At 42.6% G+C, this 20,790-nt stretch overlaps 1 protein-coding gene across 1 annotated transcript in view; it reads left to right on the top strand.

Moving 5' to 3' along the window:
* The window catches only part of LOC124722659 (rho GTPase-activating protein 45-like), a 699,512-nt gene that overhangs the window by 612,723 nt on the left and 65,999 nt on the right, over positions 1-20,790 (top strand). The window contains exon 17 of the mRNA XM_047247804.1: positions 9,191-9,408. Within this exon, the coding sequence (XP_047103760.1) occupies positions 9,191-9,408 (218 nt within the window). The remainder of the gene's footprint in view (positions 1-9,190; positions 9,409-20,790) is intronic.

Below are 20,790 nucleotides of genomic sequence, written 5' to 3'. Positions count from 1 at the left end.
TTTCCAGTTTAAGTTGCTCGTAATTGTAATTCCTAGGTATTTAGTCGAATTGGTAGCCCTTAGATTTGTGTGATTTATCGTATACCCAAAATTTATCGGATTTCTTTTAGTACCCATGTAGATGACCTCGCACTTTCCTTTGTTTAGTGTTAATTGCCACTTTTCGCACAATAAAAAAATTCTCTCTAGATCTTTTCTAATTGGAATTGATTGTCTGATGATTTTACTAGACTGTAATTACAGCGTCATCTGCAAACAATGTAAGGGGACTGCTCAGATTATCACCTAGCTCACTTATGTAAATCAGGAACAGCAGAGGGCCTATGACACTACCTTACGGAACGCCAGACATCACAGCTGTTCTACTCGATGATTTAGCGTCTGTCACTACGAACTATTTGTACTGTATATTACAAAATGTGCTGTAACTGATGGCCATCAATCTCATTGCAAGCAGGATATTGTCTAACATGATTCTGACGCACACTGACAAATATCCCTGGTGTGTTTCGAATAACATCAGAGGTAGCTACAATTCTGGCAATTAATTCCATCTCCGTATCCACTAGGTTCTCATACACAAGTGACTTTACCTATACCCATAGGATAAAATCAGGTGGATTCAGGTCATGTGACCTCGCAGGCCACTGAATAGGACATCCCCTTCAAATCCAGCGACCACGATATCCGTACTGAAGTGAGGCGGTGCACAATGTTGTAACCACATCCTCTCACGAACAGCCAAGGGTGGCCACTCAGACGGCTAGGTAGAAGATACAGTATAATGAGATTGTCATCTTTGTTTCCTTGGCGGAAATAAAGAATGTATACGTGAATAAACAACACAGTACGTGTATACTTGTAAGTGTGTTAGTTGTACATCAGCTGGAAAACAGTAATTCTAGACAAAGCGGTAGACAAGTTTATTTTCATATCTCCTTATGCTGGCTTCTCCGACCCGAGGGTCACTTCCTCGAGTTGTCCGTGCGGTTCTAGGCGCTACAGTCTGGAGCCGAGCGACCGCTACGGTCACAGGTTCGAATCCTGCCTCGGGCATGGATGTGTGTGATGTCCTTAGGTTAGTTAGGTTTAATTAGTTCTAAGTTCTAGAAGACTGATGACCCCAGAAGTTAAGTCGCATAGTGCTCAGAGCCATTTGAACCATTTGAAACTCGAGTTGTTCAGTGGTGCATCTGTATATCCTCTCGAATTTTTGCACGCTCGTACGGAAAAGCCCTGTGTGTATACAATAATATGAATAGTCTGAACGCCATATTTGATGTTGTTCTAATAAACTAATAACTCATTGTTTACAACCAATTAAAGTTTTTGTAAGTGATATAACGCGATACCCGCAGATTGCAATTTTATCACTTTAACTCCAACGCAATCTTTGAGCTGCTATTACCAAATTGTATGGTGTGATAAGTGATGTAACATCTTTGCGTCAAAACACACTATAGCCTGAGCAGCATGCACTGTAATTGTACTTTTAATCTCTGAAAACGCCGTTGTTATTGCTACGTACGATGTATCGAGACAAAATACGTACCACCGATATTCGAAACAATACTTACAAGTAAACTATTTATGAAATCTTTCTGCTCATCCTGAACTTGATTAAACAGTTGTAAGCTGTCTTCTAAAATAATACCTTCATAATATTGATCGCATAATGGTTTAAACTCTATATATTTAACATGTGTGTGGTATAATCCACAGCAGAGTTTAATGGAACGATCAGTTTGGCCCAAATATCCATAAACTGAGCCCAGTTATCTGTTGTAAATAAGAGAAAACGGGTTTCATTATCGATATTGCACTAACCATCTCAGTGAAACAGTGATTTAAATCTCTTTTCATATTTTTCAGAGTATGTCGTTGGAAATGAATTTGACTTTCGTGGTAGTGCTCGCCACCTTGTAAGACACTTCGTTTCCTGCTGTCTACATCTACAGCTATATTCTGCAAACCACTGTGAAGTGCATCGCGGGTGCTACTTTCAACAATATCAGTTATTAAGGTTTATCCCGTTTATTTCATGTATAGATTGCGGGAAAAATGATTGCTTAAAGCCCTCTTTGTACGTTGTAACAAGTGTAATCTTGTCTTTGCGTTCTCTGTGGGAGCAATATGTACCGGTTTGTAGTATACTCCTAGATTCGTCACTTAAAGTTGCCTCTAGAACCATTCTATTTAGGTTTTCACAGAATATTTTGCGTCTTCAAAGTGTTCCAGAAATGTTGCGACTAATTTAGAGAGGTTCAGAGGATGTCTTGAGGAACAAATCGAGAATAGGAACAATTATTAGAAGACGTCATCTAACGACGCTACAGAGCGTCGAAGTTAAAGCTCCGGCGCCGGCCGCGGTGGTCTAGCGGTTCTAGACGCTCAGTCTGGAACCGGGGGACTGCTACGGTCGCAGGTTCGAATCCTGCCTCGGGCATGGATGTGTGTGATGTCCTTAGGTTAGTTAGGTTTAAGTAGTTCTAAGTTCTAGGGGACTGATGACCACAAATGTTAAGTCCCATAGTGCTTAGAGCCATTCGAAACATTTTACAGCTCCGGCGCTTGAGAATAGGCCACCCCTTCGGCACTTAACGTGGCTTCATACGTTGACAGATCATTGGCGGTACGTCTCGCAATGTCGTTTGTTAGTCAGTGACTGCGACTGATTGACACAGTCGCCAGGGGAGAAGATGGAGCTAGCTCCTACGTAGACAGGCCTTGTCTCTTATGAATGTGATGCCTTGTTGGATGACGGTTACGGACACGGGTTTCCATCTGCGGTTTATTTTTCTCCTGAATACCGAAGAAAGGGAGATTTTAGAGGGTTCCAGGAGAAAATTATACAGCGGATGGAAACCATTGTTCGAAAACGTCATCCACCGAGGCAACAGAGCGTCGCTTTCATCCGAGACCTGGCCTGTCTAGGCAGCAGCTAGCTCCGTCTTCTCCACTGGTGACCGTGGCAATCAGTCGCGATCAAGGAATAACAAGCAACTTTGCAAGACGTTCCGCCTACGGTCAGTCAACGTACAAACTCATGTTTTCTGTGGAAGAGGTGGTCTAGTGGAAGGTGCCGATGCCAATAACTTCGACACTCCGTAGCGTTGTTGGATGATGTTTCCGGACTTCCATTCCTATCCTCAATTTGTCCCTCAAGACACTGTCTCCATCCCCTCGAAGTCTGTGGCAAGATTTTTTGAGACAACCTGTATATTTAATCGTCTATCAGCTCAGTTCTTTCAACATCTCCGCCGCACTCTTTCATGATTGTGATTAACCTGAGACCATTCGTGCTGCCCTTCTTTCTTTACATTCAATGTGCACTGTAAGTTACATTTGCGACCGGTCCCATACATTTGAGCAATATTCTACTATGGCTCGTATGAGTGTTTTCTATGAAATCTCCTTTGGCGACTGTTACAATGTTTTTGTATTCTAAGAATGAACCAAGGTTGTCATCTGCTGTACCTACGACTAAGCCTATGTGAACGCTCCAGTTCATATCCTTACAAATTGTTACACCCTAGTATTAGTATGACTCGACCGACTCTCACTGTGAACCATTGATATTGTAGTCAAAGGATACTAGATTTTTCATTTTGTAAGGCACAAAATTTCATATTTTTTTAAAATTTCAAGCAAGTGGCCAATTTTCGCTCCAGTTTGAAATGTTATCAAGAACTGGCTAAATATTTGTGCAGATTTTTTCAGACAGTACTTGATTACAGACAAATGCACCACCTGCCATAAATCTAAAGTTACTGTTAACATTATTTGCAAAGTCATTAATGGACAACAAGAACGCCGAGCGGGATTGGCCGAGCGGTCTAGTGCGCTGCAGTCATGGACTGTGTGGCTGGTCCCGGCGGAGGTTCGAGTCCTCCCTCGGGCATGGGTGTATGTGTTGCTTGGTCCTTAGTATAATATAGGTTAAGTAGTGTGTAAGGTTAGGGACTGATGACCTTAGCAGTTAAGTCCCATAAGATATCACACACATTTGAACTTTTTTATTTTTTATTTATTTATTTATTTATTTATTCTTTTACAACAAGAACAGTAAGGGTCCCAACACCCTTCCTTGGGGCACGTCGGAGACTATTTCCACGTGTTTTGTTGACTCTCCCTCTAAGACACGTTGTCTGATGAGAAGTATCCGGACTCAATGCGGAACTGCCCACTAGATGTCACGAGAGGCTGATCCGCCAACATAAAAGGAGGTGATAGTTATTTTGTTGTTAATAGACAAGCAGTAACGGCAAAACGGATCGGACGGAAGAGCTCCTGAACTTCGAACGTGGACCAATCACTGCGTGTCACCTGGGTGACAAATCCGTCAGGGACAGTATCAATCCTTCTGAAGTCCCCATATTGATTGTTGGTGGTTCGATTGTCAGTTGGAAATGCGAAAGAATAACCACACCTAAACCTAGACGAAGAAGACCTCACGTGCTGACGCACAGGGAATGTCAAGTTTTGCGAAGATTGGTTGTAAAAATCGCACGAAATCCGCGCAAGAAATCACTCGTGAATTGCAAAGTGCTAAAAGCGACCCAGCTAGCACAGTGACTGTGCCTAGGGACAGTTAATAAAATGTTCCGGGATAATATGACGTGGTCGAATCGATTACACATTTAAATCAAACATTTTCAAGGGGGTCATAGCTTCTTTGAGTGCCAAATTCACACCCTTGAACGTTACTGACTGCAGCAAAATTCCGTTTACTCGTGCTTCCACGCAGTGGAGTGACTTTACATGTTTTGAATATCCGAGCGCAATTGGCCGCTGTCGACTGTCGCCGTCGGCTGTCGCTATCACCCCATGGAAGAAGACTGGTGCACATCTTCTTCAGCACCAGAATCCGGATATCATCCAATTTCACCCTTCCTCCTTCCTATTGAAATTCCTGGGGTGTTTTACAATCTCTTAAGGCCTCTCAGTACAGCCTTTCATGGTATCTGCTTCTGGCAGCCAGTGCTTGAGTCCTATGAAAATCACGGGGTTGGAACTTAAAAAGTGGCAACTATTTATTCACAACCGATACTAAAGAATTACATGTTTTCATCTGTTACTGTCCTTCAAAGTAGTCACTAGCGTTGCGTAGAACTCGTTGCCAGCGATGTGGAAGGCGTAGTATACCGTTAGCACAGCCTGATCTCTTGGTGGTGCGAATGGAGCTGTCTACTGCCTGTCGAATCTCTGGAACAGTTCTGAAGCGAATGCCACGAAGTGGTTCCTTCGTCTTCGGAATCAAATCAAAGTCATAATGACTATCCTGTGGATAGTACAGTATTTCGCATCTATTTCTGCATTTACGTCAAGTCATGCGGAACCCATCGTGATGCAATTTTTCGCATGCCCAGGCGTTCCTTCAGGATGCGAAGCATAGTCGTATGCGCGAATCCGGTTTCGTAGGCGAGCTCGAGAATCGTATGGCGTCGATCACTGTCCACTAACCCGGCAACAGCATGCACTTCTTCTTAAGAGACGCTAGGACGACCTGCCCGATGCATGTCTGGCACAGTTCGCCGACCTTCGTTGAAGGCTTTTACCCAATGTGACACTGTTCTGTACGGCAATGCCGATTCGCCACATACCTCTTGAAGACCTTGATGACACTGTTGTGCTGTACGACCGCTGGCACATTCAATCTTGATCCAACTCCGTTGTTCCTGTTTCGAAAACATAGTGACACCGTTAGGTTAGACAGCTCGCTCACAAGTAACTGTGTTTCCCTCGATTGTGCGCACGCCGGTGACATAGGACGTGCGAGTCCATTTGCCCGTAGGTAAGGTAGGTATGTCAACAACGTGTGCTATCAGCGACAATAGTAGATTCCATTGCATGGTGTCTCCACAGCAGTGTTACCACTATTTACGTTTCAACCTACGTATATGTGGCGGTCTCCTGGCTGCAAAGCATTCCACAACAGCTGATCTGTGAAACTCTTCTCTTCTGCAAGTGCCCTTGTGCTCTCTTAGTCGTTTCTTGACCGTTCTTTTTGTAGCACCCACGTACACCTCCCCACAACTACACGGAATCCTATAAATCCCTGGTTTTCGCAGCGGTTGGCGAGCATTCTTGGGAAATTTTAGGTGGTCTTTTATCTTCCAGGTGGGTTTGTATATTACCGCGATGTTCCGTGTTTCCGAGATTTTTCCTATGCGATCAGTAACGCATAGTCAGTTATATGCAGTATGCGGAAGCACTCGTAAACGAAAGTTTGGTGCAGTCAGTAGTAACCTAGGATGCCAATCGGACATTCAAAAAAGCTACGATCCTCCTTTGAAATATCCTCTGTAGATGGGGGCGAAAGGTTGGGTTTAAATATGGAATCCATAATAGCCCAGAAAATTTTATTAGCTGAGACATTTCCAACATTGAAAGTTTACATTTTACACTGAAGAGCCAAAGAAACTGGTACGCCTGCCTAATATCGTGTAGAGCCCCCGCGAGCACACAGAAGCGTCGCAACACGACGTGTCATGGACTCCACTAATATCTAGAGGGAACTGACACCATGAATCCGGCAGGGCTGTCCATAAATCCGTAAGAGTACGAGGGGGTGGAGATCTCTCCTGAACAGCACATTGCAATGCATCTCAGATATGCTCAATAATATTCATGTCCGGGGAGTTTGGTGGCCAGCTGCAGTGTTCAAGCTGCGCGGGATTAGCCGAGCGGTCTCAGGCGCTGCAGTCATAGACTGTGCGGCTGGTCCCGGTGGAGTTTCGAGTCCTCCCTTGGGCTTGGGCGTGTGTGTTTCTCCTTAGGATAATTTAGGTTAAGTAGTGTGTAAGCTTAGGGACTGATGACCTTAGCAGTTAAGTGCCATAAGATTTGACACTCATTTGAACATTGGAAGTGTTTAAACTAAGAAGAGTCTTCCTGGAGCCATTCTGTAGCAATTCTGGACATGTGGGGTGTCGCATTGTCCTCCTGGAACCGCCCAAGTCCGTCGGAAATCACAATGGACATGAATGGCTGCAGGTGATCAGACAGGATACTTACCTACGAGTCACCTGTCAGAGTCGTATCTAGACGTATGAGGGGTCCCATAGCACTCCAACTGCACACGCCCCACAGCATTACAGAGCAGCTTGAACGCTACCCTGCTGACATGAAGGGTCCATTGATTAATGAGGCTGTCTTCATACCCGTACACGTCCAACCGCTTGATACAATTTGAAACGAGAGTCTTCCGACCAGGCAACATGTTTCCAGTCATCAGCAGTCCAATGTCGATGTTGATGGACCCAGGCGAGGCGTTACGTTTGGGACCTGCAGTCGTCAAGGGTACACGAGTGGACCTTCGGCTCCGGAAGCCCGTGTCAGTGATGTTTCATTGAAAGGTTCGTACGCTCCACTTGCTGATCGCCCAGCATTGAAATCTGCAGTAATTTGCGGAAGGGCTGCACTTCTGTCACGTTGAGGGATTCTCTTCAGTCGTCGTTGGTCCCGTTCTTGCAAGGCTTTTTTCCGGCCGCAGCGATGTTGGAGATTTGATGTTTTGCCAGATATCTGATATTCACGGTATACTCGTGAAATGGTCGTAGGGGGAAAATACCCGCTTTATCGCTACCGTGGAGAATCTGTGTCCCATCCGCTCGTGCCCCGACTATAGCACCACGTTCAAACCCACTTAAATCTTGATATCATGCCATTGTAGCATCAGTAACCTATCTAACAACTGCGCCAGAGACTTGTTGTCCTATATAGGCGTTGCCAACCGCAGCGGCGTATTCTCCCTGTTTACACATCTCTGTATTTGAATAAGCATACCTATATCAGTTTCTTTGGCACTTCAGTGTATAATGAGACTGTTGTTGTTGTGGTCTTCAATCCTGAGACTGGTTTGATGCAGCTCTCCATGCTACTCTATCCTGTGCATGTTTCTTCATCTCCCAGTACCTACTGCAGCCTAAATCCTTCTGAATCTACTTAGTGTATTCATCTCTCGGTCTCCCTCTTCGATTTTTACCCTCCATGCTGCCGTCCAATACTAAATTGGTGATCCCTCGATGTCTCAGAACATGTCCCACCAACCGATCCCTTCTTCTAGTCAACTTGTGCCACAAGCTCCTCTTCTCCCCAATTCTATTCAATACCTCCTCATTAGTTACGTGATCGACCCATCTAATCTTCAGCATTCTTCTGTAGCACCATATTTCGAAAGCTTCTATACTCTTCTTGTCCAAACTATTTATCGTCCATGTTTCACTTCCATACATGGCTACACTCCATACAAATACTTTCAGAAACGACTTCCTGACACTTAACTCTATACTCGATGTTAACAAATTTCTCTTCTTCAGAAACACTTTCCTTGCCATTGCCAGTCTACATTTTATATCCTCTCTACTTCGACCATCATCAGTTATTTTGCTCCCCAAATAGCAAAACTCCTTTACTACTTTAAGTGTCTCATTTCCTAATCTAATTCCCTCAGAATCACCCGACTTAATTCGACTACATTCAATTATCTTCGTTTTGCTTTTGTTGATGTTCGTCTTATACCCTCCTTTCAAGACACTGTCCATTCCGTTCAACTGCACTTCCAAGTCCTTTGCTGTCTCTGACAGAATTACAATGTCATCGGCGAACCTCAAAGTTTTTATTTCTTCTCCATGGATTTTAATACCTACTCCGAAATTTTCTTTTGTTTCCTTTACTGCTTGCTCAATATACAGATTGAATAGCACCGGGGAGAGGCTACAACCCTGTCTCACTCCCTTCCCTACCACTGCTTCCCTTTCATACCCCTCGACTCTTATAACTGCCATCTGGTTTATGTACAAATTGTAAGTAGCCTTTCGCTCCCTGTATTTTACCCCTGCCACCATCAGAATTTGAAAGAGAGTATTCCAGTCAACATTGTCAAAAGCTTCCTCTAAGACTACAAATGCTAGAAATGTAGGTTTGCCTTTCCTTAATCTTTCTTCTAAGATAAGTCGTAAGGTCAGTATTGCCTCACGTGTTCCAACATTTCTACGGAATCCAGACTGATCTTTCCCGAGGTCGGCTTCTATCAGTTTTCCATTCGTCTGTAAAGAATTCGTGTTAGTATTTTGCGGCTGTCACTAAAGAGTTAAAAAGAAGGGGGTACATTGGTCCTCACAAGCCTCACATGGGTAACGACGCTCGATATGGTGTATTCAGCTGCCTTTCTGTTGTGGGGTGTCAGGCGCAGAATTCGCGCGCGGTGGAGCTGATGATCCGACTGAGCGACGAGCTGTTCAGCAGCGAGGAGGTGTGGGAGGCGCGCCAGAAGCAGCTCAAGATGCGAGAGCGGCTGGCGCAGGCACAGGCGCAGGCGCAGCAGAAGGCGGCGCGCGGCGGCTCCTTCCGGCTGCCCGGCACCTCGCGCTCCCACCACGAGCCCGACGCCAAGCCGCGGCCCAAGCCGGACCCGCCGCCGCAGCCGCCGCCTCAGCAGCAGCAAACTCACCCTGGTGCGTACCACCCTCTGCCGCTCTCAAGTGCATGGCAGACGCTATCACCTATTAGAACATGTCTCTCTTTACTTAACGTACGGAATCCGATAAGAAAATTACTTAAACGCCTCTTTGCGCATTGTAGACAGTCTAATATTGTGTTCACGATCACTATGGGGGCGATACTTAAGAGACTGTACTACAAAGGGGTTGTAATTAAATTTTCGCTACTTGAGCAAGTACAGTCGGAAAACTATTTACCGTGTGGGTACACAACTTTACAGGAATGACGTTCAGACTCTGCGCTGCAAGATTTGCGTGGTTATAGTTCAATTCTTTTATCTTGGCGGCTCGCGCATGCCCTCCCAGACGCGGGAGATTCCTGCGTTGCCAGTTGCACGCGCCAAGAGAAGAAGCGTCATAGTAAAGTATAGTTCGCAAACTTACGTTTAGGGGGGAGCGTGCAGTTTATGAAGTAAAGCCACCACGGCCGCATTAACCCTTTCGCTGCTTCAGAGACGTGCTCCCCACATTCCGCGCTGTGCGCGATTTTGTCATCACTGCATTGCTCGTCTGTGCAGACACCTGGTGTTCCGACTGCTTTGACACACTTATCATTCGATTTCACAAAAACTATTTGTCCCAAAGTTTGATTTTTACACATCTCCTTGACTGATACCTTCCCCCCATAAATGACTTAATTTTGTTTCGATGTTCAACGCAGTTGTGCAGCATTAAATGTAGTAAACCATTGCACGAAATTTTGAAGAGTTTGCAGAGGTAAAAGTCCACAGCGTATACTTTCCGTATGGTCGATTTTAGTTGCCACTAGAAATTTCAAAAAATTACATTCAAAGGAATATAATTCATGAAGTAAGTCACTTCGATATTGTTTTTAAATAAAGAAAATATTAAGCGTCGAATAAGATTTGAACTTGGAACGTTTTGCTTAGCAGCTTTTTTTTATTTTTTTTTTAAGTATCATTTTGTTCGCTTTTGTTCGTTGCATCTGCTCTGGGCGGACGTCGTAAGACATCCGTTTAAGTTCGTTATTGATCGATTAACTCAGTTTTTTCAGTTTTTTTATTACAGAGGGCAGCTAACCCTCTGACCGAACACGCTGAGCTACCGTGCCAGCGAGCAGCTAAACACTTTAACCGTTATGCTAACGCAGCTCGTCGTTCAACAGAAATTGTGGACAAGAACTTTACAAAGTGACGCAAAATAGCGACAAACACTGTTGGTGTGACTATGAATTACTCACGTTTCGTCGAGGTACAATAGGAAATAAACAATTACCGCTGTTCTTTATTGCGAAAAAGCGGTTGGTGAGAATGAATTTCCTTGCTATCGCCTGAATTAGGAGGCTTATTGCTTGTTTGGTTTAATTAATTAATAGAATATGGAGCAGTTGGTATAAAGAATGCTTTTTCCAAACTTTCCTTTATAGAAAGTCTGCTATCAAGACATTGATTTTGTTCTATTACTTTATTTATGACTGAACGTTTCTGAAACTGAAAACCAACGAGTTAAAATTTCATAGAGTGGCTATAGGTCCGCCATGTTTGAAGCAAATTGAAGTTCTGGCCGCCATGTTTTCTTTAGTCAAGGCATTCGTCTGCTGTGTCCCGCCCCCTTGTAACTGCGTTTGACTTACTTGAAATAGCCCATACTAGCTTTATTTTTTCTAAAACAAGCAATAGACAGCAGTGATTTCAGTGTACACTGACAGCAAAAAGGGATGTTTTTGTCGAAATATGGCTAAACTTTTCTATGTAGATAACACTACAAGACAACTCAAATAAGTCTGTCCATCCACTATAACGTTACTTGTTGCCCATAAATTAATGCAATTAGAGCAGGTACCACCAGAATATTACGGTGAAACTTCTAAACATGCTGTGGTTAACTATTAGAAACAGTAACGGGCGCAGAAATAAGATATTTTTGTCGCTATTTCAAAGTAAACAGTCAAAGCCTCAAAAACCAGTACACTGTGAACGAGAATTTATTTGAAATATGTGTTACAAGTAGTTAACACAAGCATAGTAATTCAATAACAAAGTCGAAGCGTTCTTGGGTGGGGTAATTTCACAAATTTTCGTAAGTAGCTGTATGCCTTGGCAGAATAAAAGTGTAGGGTCAGGGCAAATTTCCTTATTTGCTGAGAATAATGGCATACTTTAGCACTGCACTGAAGTTCCAATAGCTCCTTCAACAAACCAACTACATGTTCACTGTTTAACATATCAGAAACTGAACTACATAGCCTTCTTCTCAAACCAGCAACCAAAGTCTGTAACTGCACTATTCTTCTTTTGTGTCGTACACTAAGTTGCTTTATTTGCTTTATCCGCTTCTTTAGTCGCACATTCTCTGCTTGTACTCTGTTATATTGTGTTCTCAACTTCTTAGGGCTTGGTAGACAGTAATTGTGGTCAGCAGAAACAGATGTGGGTCCGACAGGCACTGAAAGAATGTAGTTACATCATAAGTTTATAACAGAGTTACACCATAACATTATAATAGAAATTATGTATTTCAAAGTAATAAGAACACGGAGTAAAATTAAATTATTGACTTACTTTGTGCTAATGATGTCACTGTAACAGCACTATCTTGCAAATTGTCGAAAGATCGCTTTCTGGGTTGTGGTCGTAATACTTTATCTTGCTTTTGTAAATGTGGTGGAAAGTTAAAGAAAGTAGGTACTGGTTTTGACAAAAGGCGCCTCTGGACATTTGTGTGGTACATATATTTCTCTTCAGAATGAGCTGAACAGAGGTAACTGGCTGTAGTAGGAAACCAGTTTTCTCGGTTCTTTTTGTAATTTCCTTATCTTTTAAAGGAAATCTGTAATCAACGATAAATAAATTACTTCCTGCATTTGTCTTAAGCATAATTACAGTTCCAATGCAAATGACTCTTTAATAAACATTAAAAAACGTGTGTCGTATTTCGGTACTAATATACTTACTCATAATATGAAATATTTGTTGTTTTATCGCTGCGATTTGTGCAGTTGAACGCTGAACACACTGCAGGCATGTTGACTTTATATTTTGTAACAAAAAAGTCAACTAGAAAAGTTAAATATTGCAGTAATATCACAACAGCTGACACACTTCCAACACAAACAACAGTAACGCTTTCCTAATGTTTTGACTAAGGAGAACATGGCGGCCGAGTTAGCGTTGGTTGCCGCTAGGAGCGCTGTAACTAGTATCTCAGCCACTCTATGAAATTTTAACTCGTTGCTGAAAACACTCGTCCATGCTCTGCACTTCAGTCGAGCTCTGGCAACGTCGTTCTCTGTTCTTTGGCTGACTGTGTTTTGTGACGTCAGATGCGCAGAACGAACCTAAACTCTGCCGACGTCGTAAATGACGCGTACTTTAGTAGGGTTAATGCCATGACTTGCCAGTAGACGATGGGACTGGTACAGCGACCTAGCGTTGAAACCTAAGCATCAGTGTGTATTAAAGTTGCCGACAGTCAACTTGGGTCTGGAAAAAATGAGCAGGGCTTTTTCGTAAAGCTGCTTTATCCTAATGTTGTGATCTTTAGTCCGAAGACTGGTTTGATGCAGCTCTCTGTGCTACTCTATCCCGTGTGAGCCTCTTCATTTCTGAATAACTACTGCAGCCTACATCCTTCTGTATCTGCTTACTGTATGAACTCATCTCTTGGTCTCCCTCTACGATTTTTACCCCTTACATTTCCCTCCAGTATTAAATTGGTGGCCGGCATGTGTGGCCGAGCGGTTCTAGGCGCTTCAGTCTGGAACCGCGCGACCGCTACGGTCGCAGGTTCGAATCCTGCCTCGGGCATGGATGTGTGTGATGTCCTTAGGTTAGTTAGGTTTAAGTAATTCTAAGTTCTAGGGGACCGATGACCTCAGATGTTAACTCCCATAGTTCTCAGAGCCATTTGAACCGTCATTAAATTGGTGATCCTTTGATTTCTCATAATGTATAGTATCAACCGATTCCTTCTTTTTATTAAGGTGTTCCACAAATTTGTTGTCTCCACAATTCTACTCAGTACCTCTTCATTAGTTACGTGATCTACCCATCTAATCTTCAACATTCTTGTGTAGCACCACATTTCGAAATCTTCTGTTCTCCTTTCCCCTACAGTGTTTATCGTCCATGTTTCACTTCCATACATGGCTATACGCCACACAAACACTTCCAGAAAGACTTCCTAACCTTTAAATCTATATTCCATGTTAACAAATTTCTCTTCTTCAGAAACGCTTTTCTTGCCATTGGCAGTCTACATTTTATATCCTATCTAATTAGGCCATCATCAGCTATTTTGCTGTCCAAATAGCAAAACTCATCTGCTACTTTAATTGTCTCGTTTTCTAACCTAATTCCCTTGGCATCACCTGATTTAATTCGACTACATTTGATTATCCTTGTTTTCCTGTTTCTCATGATGACGACTTCCTCCAGAGTAGTTCCCTCTCGGAGATCCGAATGGGGGAATAATTTAATTCCGAAATATTTTACCCAAGGGGAAGCAATAATCAATTAACCATGGAGTATAGCTGCATGCCATCGGGAAAAATTAGAGCTGTTGTTTCCCTTGCTTTACGCCGTTCGCTCTACCAGCATAACAACGCAGTTTTGGTTTATGTTTCAAGGTCAGATCAGTCAGTCATCCAAATTGTTGCCCCTGCAGCTGATAAAAAGGCTGTTGCCTCTCTTCAGGAAGCACACGTTTGTCTGGCCTCTCAACAAATACCCATCCGGTGTGGTTGCACCTACAGTACAGCTATCCGTATGGCTGAGACACGCAAGCCACTTCACCGTCTGCAAGGTCAATGGCTCTTGGGGGATGGGGGTATCCTAACAACAGCAACAGTGCTGCTGTTGGTCGCGAGTATCGACACATTAAAGGAATACGGAGAGGTCCTCTTTCAGCATCGTGGTTGAAAAACATGATTCGGAAGTTCGAATTAACTGGCGGTTTGGGAATCGCTCTCTGGTGAAGCCGACGGCCACTTGCAAAGCACATTGTTGAACTAGCTACAGTTGCCATGGCTGATGATGCTGGACGCAGTGTGTGGTCTTCAACTAGTGTGCGAGCTGTGTCACGATAGCTGAACATTTCATGGTCCACTGTTTTTTCTGGCAACTGTGGAGCAATCTCTAGTGCGGTTCCAGGCTGCTGTGGATACAGATGGTAGTCACACAGAACAATGTTTATAAGTTGGAACGTAACCGTGGTATGTAATAACAAATTTTACCCTCCTGGACAGAAATTAAAATGTGTTTCTTTTCAATGGTTTATTCGGTAATTGTTCGGTAATTCGATCAACAAGTCTTGTATCGTTTTTGTGTATCGGCTGGATTACACCCAAGGTCCATTGCTCCGGGATTCTTTCTTGACTCCATATCTATCTGAAAAATATGTGGATTCGCTTATGTGACCAGTTCCTCTATTTTTCAACATTCTGCAATTATTCCTTCAGTTCCTGGTGCTTTTAAGTTTTTTTAGACAGTGCACTATTTACTGTACTTCCTCTAATGTGAGTTCTCCTGTTCAAAAAATGGCTCTGAGCACTATGGGACTTAACTACTGAGGTCATCAGTCCCCTAGAACTTAGAACTACTTAAACCTAACTAAGCTAAGGACATCACACACATCCATGCCCGAGGCAGGAGTCGAGCCTGCGACCGTAGCGGTCGCGCGGTTCCAGACTGTAGCGCCTAGAACCGCTCGGCCACCCCGGCCGGCAGTTCTCCTGTCTCTGGATCTGCAGTGTAATAGAGTGGCTGCATACTCCTGGTAGGATTGCCCTCCAGAATTCTTGTTTATCTGTCAGCAATTTTCCCTCTTTGTCGCTGCGTGCTGTTATTTTCGGTCTATATTCATGAGTACCTTCTTTAATTTTCTTTTCAAATTTTCTGCTCTCATTCCTTCGGCAGTGCTCTTCTATCTCCTCTATCTTTCTCATTATGATTTCACTTTTTTCCCTCCTACGTACCCTTGCTGCCTCTGCTGTCTTTTCATCATATAATACCTGATTTCATCTTGTATTTCGCTATAATTCATCAGTGTTGCTTCCTTTTCTTGTTGCACTGCCTGTCTACAATCATCACACCAGTCTTTATTTCTAAGTATCCTTGTTCCTCCCAGTATTTCATGCACTGTTGTCAAAACGACATTTTTCATAGAGTTACGTCCTTTGTCTATATGTTATTCACCATCTTTTGTTTGTAACTCAGTAGACCTATTTTCTAGCTGATCTATATTCCATTGCTACACTCTGGTACTGTTTCCTTTGGCAGCCATAGAACGCCTCTGTCTCATATTGGCTCCTACTAGATAATGGTTACAATTGGAACTAGCTCCTGGCAGTCATGGACTGCGCGGCTGGTCCCGGCGGAGGTTCGAGTCTTCCCTCGGGCATGGGTGTGTGTGTTTGTCCTTAGGATAATTTATGTTAAGTAGTGTGTACGCTTAGGGACTGATGACCTTAGCAGTTAAGTCCCATATGATTTCACACACATCTGAACATTTTTTTTTGAACTAGCTCCTCGGAAAGTGTGCACATTTTCCATAACAGATGCCCACTTCTTCGACACCAATATATGATCTATTTTGTTCCTGGTGTTTTCCAGGTCCCTATGTAGATGTTTTTCCTTGGGAAACAGATTCTAACTGTCTTTAAGTTGTTCGCAGAGGCAAACTGGGCACTCCTCATACCGTTATTATTAGGTTTCTCGTGCAGACTTTCCTCACGATCATGCTTCTGAAAGTCTCTTTTGCCCAGTTTGGCATTTTAGTCATCAAGGACTATTTTGAAGTCATATCTAGGTATTCTCTCACAAACCTCCTGTAGCTCTTCGTAGGAACCATCTACCATATCCTCATCTGATTCTTTTGTTGGTGCATACACATTCAGAATATCATATTGTGTAATTTGCCTTTGATACGCAGAGTACGTATTATGTGGAGTGAAAGCAATTACAGATGTACTCGTACCTTTGGAGACTATAAACAGAGCTCCATCCTCACCTTGTCCTTCATCTTTCCCTGAATAATATGGGGAAATTTATGTTCACGAATCTCATCTCTTCCCTTTTACCTTATTTCCTGAAGTCCAACAGCTACCGTTCCACACCTTAGCGTCTCTTCAGCAATACTATTCATAGCTCCTATCTGCAGCAGTGTTCGAACATTTCATGTTCTAAACTTAAGCACCAGTACATCCATATTCCCGTTCCTTGGCGCATTTCGCCTTCATAAGGGAAATCTGACAAACCTTGTTAAATTATTCGTTATTATAGGCTCTTACAAGGTAGGGGTATCGACCCTACACTCAGCGCCAAACCTGAAGGAACAGGCTTTATTTTCAGGGTTAGTTCCCGTAAAGGGGTTGACGTCTTAACCTATGGACCCTACATCCTCTGCCCCCCCTCCTATCCTATGGTGTGGGACACTCATAGTCTGGCTCCTCCACTGGGAGCAATCCGGCTTGGGTGATCCTATTAGGAGCTACGCTACAGCCAATAGACCCCTAGCTTCTTCAGAGTTGACAAGCCTTCCCACGCGGCACATAAGGTGCCTTCGAGATGGTGGTATCTCCTGGGAAGATCCACTGGACGTCACCAGAAAATATTAATTGTTTCCGTTCATCAGTTGTTAACTCCCAGTGTCATAATCCGACAGTTAGAAACTTTATAAATTACATGCGTACAATAGACAATTCGGTATGTTGTTCGCTTTAGCTTAGCGGAAACCGCACCTCGAAATATTTACTCTTTCTTGATATATTATGAGTGGCCTGTTTTACCTGCATTACCCTATACACAGTTTCGATTTTCACACAGGACCACCTGATGTATAGAAAACAACCTACTATTTATATATAGTGCCTGACGAAACTAATTAGCACCCAGAATACATGGTGGGATGTTAATGTAACTTCGTGCAAATTCACACCATCGGCGGTTACGTAAATTATTAGAGTTGTAATTCTGTGTGACTGGTAAATAGGCCACCGGTGTGCGTTAATGCTGTTTGTGTTAGCTGTTTTTACAAGACCTGGTAGAGTATATAAAAGGAGTGAGCAGCGTCAGTGATTACTTTGAAGGATCCGAAGATGCCGCGTACACGTATAAGATAACATTATTAGCATCTGACAGATTTTGAAATCGGCCTCATTGTGGTTCTCCATTTGACCAGGTGGTCGACTCGTGCAGTATCTGGGTTTGTGGGGCACACGGATTTGCGAGTGGCACGATGTTGGGTCGCATGAAAACGTGAGGGCAAGCTTCCGAGAATCAGCAGAATAAGTAATTTCGAGCAGTTTCAGATTTACTTGAGAAGGAGAGCCCTATCTAACGAGGATGGCGATGCATACACCACAGCAAACATTCGTGCGAATGGATTCGAATTACTCTTCGTACAATATTTTTTACTCTTCGGCAATAGTAAGAAAGGTGTTCCACAGTTAATATATTTTTATTTTAAATACGCATTTCGTCGCCAATAGGGTGGCCGTATCGACGTATTGAGGCCGGTCATGATGTAGAAAATACACTACAAGAAAGGCATTATGCACTGTTGGAAGACTTATGCTTAAAATTCCAACGCTCCGGTGCGAGTCAAGAAACATGCCACTACATCGAACTTATGTCACCCTTAATGACAACGAAGGGAAAGCTACAAGAATTCCAGTGCGTACAGATGGGTCTTTCATACCGCACACCACTTGTGAATGTAATAGGAAGTGATAGAAATGACTCTGAGACACTATGTATCCTCCACCACACATTGCATGATGTGGTAAGGAAATGAAGTCACTGCAGGTGAGATTCCCTTTCTTTTAGTTAGAGGTTTTTCTTAGTGTGAGACATTATCTGGTTATGTGCAAACACTTACAGTCTCTTATTTCCAATAGTGACATAATTTTGTAGAATATAATAGTGCTTCCACGCATTCTGTGCCTGACGATGAACCGCAATGTGACATTATCATTAAAAATAAAATGAAATGTGCACCTCACTTTCCTAGTACTTTACTTCTTCGCACTTATGTCTCTGAGTTAGAGAGAACGTTTTCTTATGTACTGCAGGAAACGACATGGCTCCATACGAGTTCCCATACTTCGTGGACATGGACCTCGCGACGGTGTCACAAATTCACAGAAGCGACTCCACACCAAAGATATTCAAAGGTTCACTTAAGGACTACCAAGGACTCGAAGGGGTACGTACCGACAACTTATCACTGTTTCGACGTGACTAGTGCTATGAACCTAACAGGCAATTTCATTACTTACTCATAAATAGCAGTATAATCTTTTTCTGATACGTTCTGGATGTGCCACTTAGTAGATGATTAGAACGTAAAGTGAATGAATGTTATAGACCGTACGATGTTTCTTCATTGTTATGTATATACCATTTACTGCAACTATACTATTTACACACGAACCCTACCTGTTCACAAGCACTGACTACATTAAAAACAGTAGCCATGTAAACTGAACAGTCTTCCCATATTTCTAAATTTAATATTGGGTGATCAGACGCCAATACTTATATGTGATGGACAAAATTTTTCTTTAGCTCAGTGTTTAAAGGAGTATACATTTAACTAAATTTTAATAGATTTAGTCGATGCTTGTAGATTTAAATCAATGCAACATTCATTATTTTACTGTCACTGATAGAAGTTGCTAGAGAGCTCTTTCAAGAGAACAAAATAATGTTCTTGAAGAGGGTTCTGTCTTGGGTATCGTTCGAAATAGGTAATGTGTCTATAGGAACTCTTTATTTCACATGACTATTTCTGTATATTCTCGAATTATTGGCCTTTCGTTCTGGCACACGCAGTATGGCATGAATAGTAATAATCTTAAGATACTTTTGCGAGTACACATTGTGATGCTTTCACTTCTGATAACGATACCCTTCTGACAACGGCGTATTTAGTTCTATCCGCAAGAAAGTCCCCAATCATCTGTGCCTCTGGTTCCAAATTCAGAAAGCACGTAATTTGTTTACTGAGAGGCGATGTGGAACTGTATGGCCAGTAATCTTCGTAAAAAGAAAAAAAAGCGTCAAATTGAGCCCTCTGAATCTGAAATTTCATTGTCCACAAAACCGATTACACGTGACCACTGTACATCAACACTGTACTGCACACGCAGAAGTAGCTCTGTATGTTACGGTTTCACGACCAAACTGCTGAACCGATTTTCATGGAATTTAGTTGGAGATAACTTCAATCCTGTGGAAGAAGTAGGTAACTTTAGAAAATGGTATTATTTTTTGAGTATTATTAAATATACTCGTGCTTCCGGTTTCTGAAATTTTGGAAACAAATGCTACACCACCTACAGAGGCTGGCCAGTTTCTTACGGCGAAATATTGTGGAGATAGGATAATAGATTCCGACGGTAAGTCCGAAAATAATATTTAAAATATGAATTCTGGAAAGCCTTAAGAAACATATTGTTAATATTATGTATTTTACGATATGTCTGATTTAGCGCATAGTTCTTAGAGAGCTCGAGTTTTGAAGGGTACTCGAACCCAATAAACCTCGGAGCTGATTCAGATTCGCCGGACTTACAGGCAGTACGTCATGTGACTTTAAGAGTTGGCGACGGCGTTATTTAATGGTGTAAGGTAAACAGACGTCGTGCGTTCACATGTAGAACGTGGTAGGTTTTAGTGAGGCTGCATTTGAATAAAACCCATATCTACCCACTATATACCCAGATATTTAATAAATACTAGCTTATTTATCCACAATAACTCGTCATAGAAAAACTGCAGATATGCGAGCGCCATCACGGATAACACCTACTGTACCATACACACATAACAACACCGATTTAGTCTTTCCCATCTACATGAGACGCTCTGCTCGGCCAGCGATATTGATAAATGTCTGCTAGAAGAGCTGTCATTTCTGTTCTCTAATGCATAAAGAGGCTAATAGTCATCCAATAAGTTGCAATAGACGTGAAATTATCGAGCGAGTAATCGTTTCTGATCAGCATAAACATTTACCTGTTGTCTCTATCAATGTACACCCAGAAAATGCGAGATTGTGATATAATGTCTTTCTTCCGTGAAAATGTTTTGTAAAACTTAATCATTATTTCATCCTGCGTCCCATTGACGTATTTCTACATATTTGATCTTAGATAAGGCCAAAGTTTCGTTGAATATTTCAGCACATTGGTGATATAATTTTGCTTTCAGATTCTTTGGTCACTTCTTGCATACCTTACCCTCTTTCACTCATCCGTTACCAGTAAGGCTATAACTTCTTTTGACTGTAAGACTGAAAACTCTGCTTTTAGTATCGTTATTGA

Source organism: Schistocerca piceifrons, chromosome X (assembly GCF_021461385.2).
Source record: "Schistocerca piceifrons isolate TAMUIC-IGC-003096 chromosome X, iqSchPice1.1, whole genome shotgun sequence".
NCBI lineage: Eukaryota > Metazoa > Arthropoda > Insecta > Orthoptera > Acrididae > Schistocerca > Schistocerca piceifrons.
Note: the sequence above shows the minus strand (reverse complement) of the source record. Positions and strands in the feature narration are given on the sequence as shown.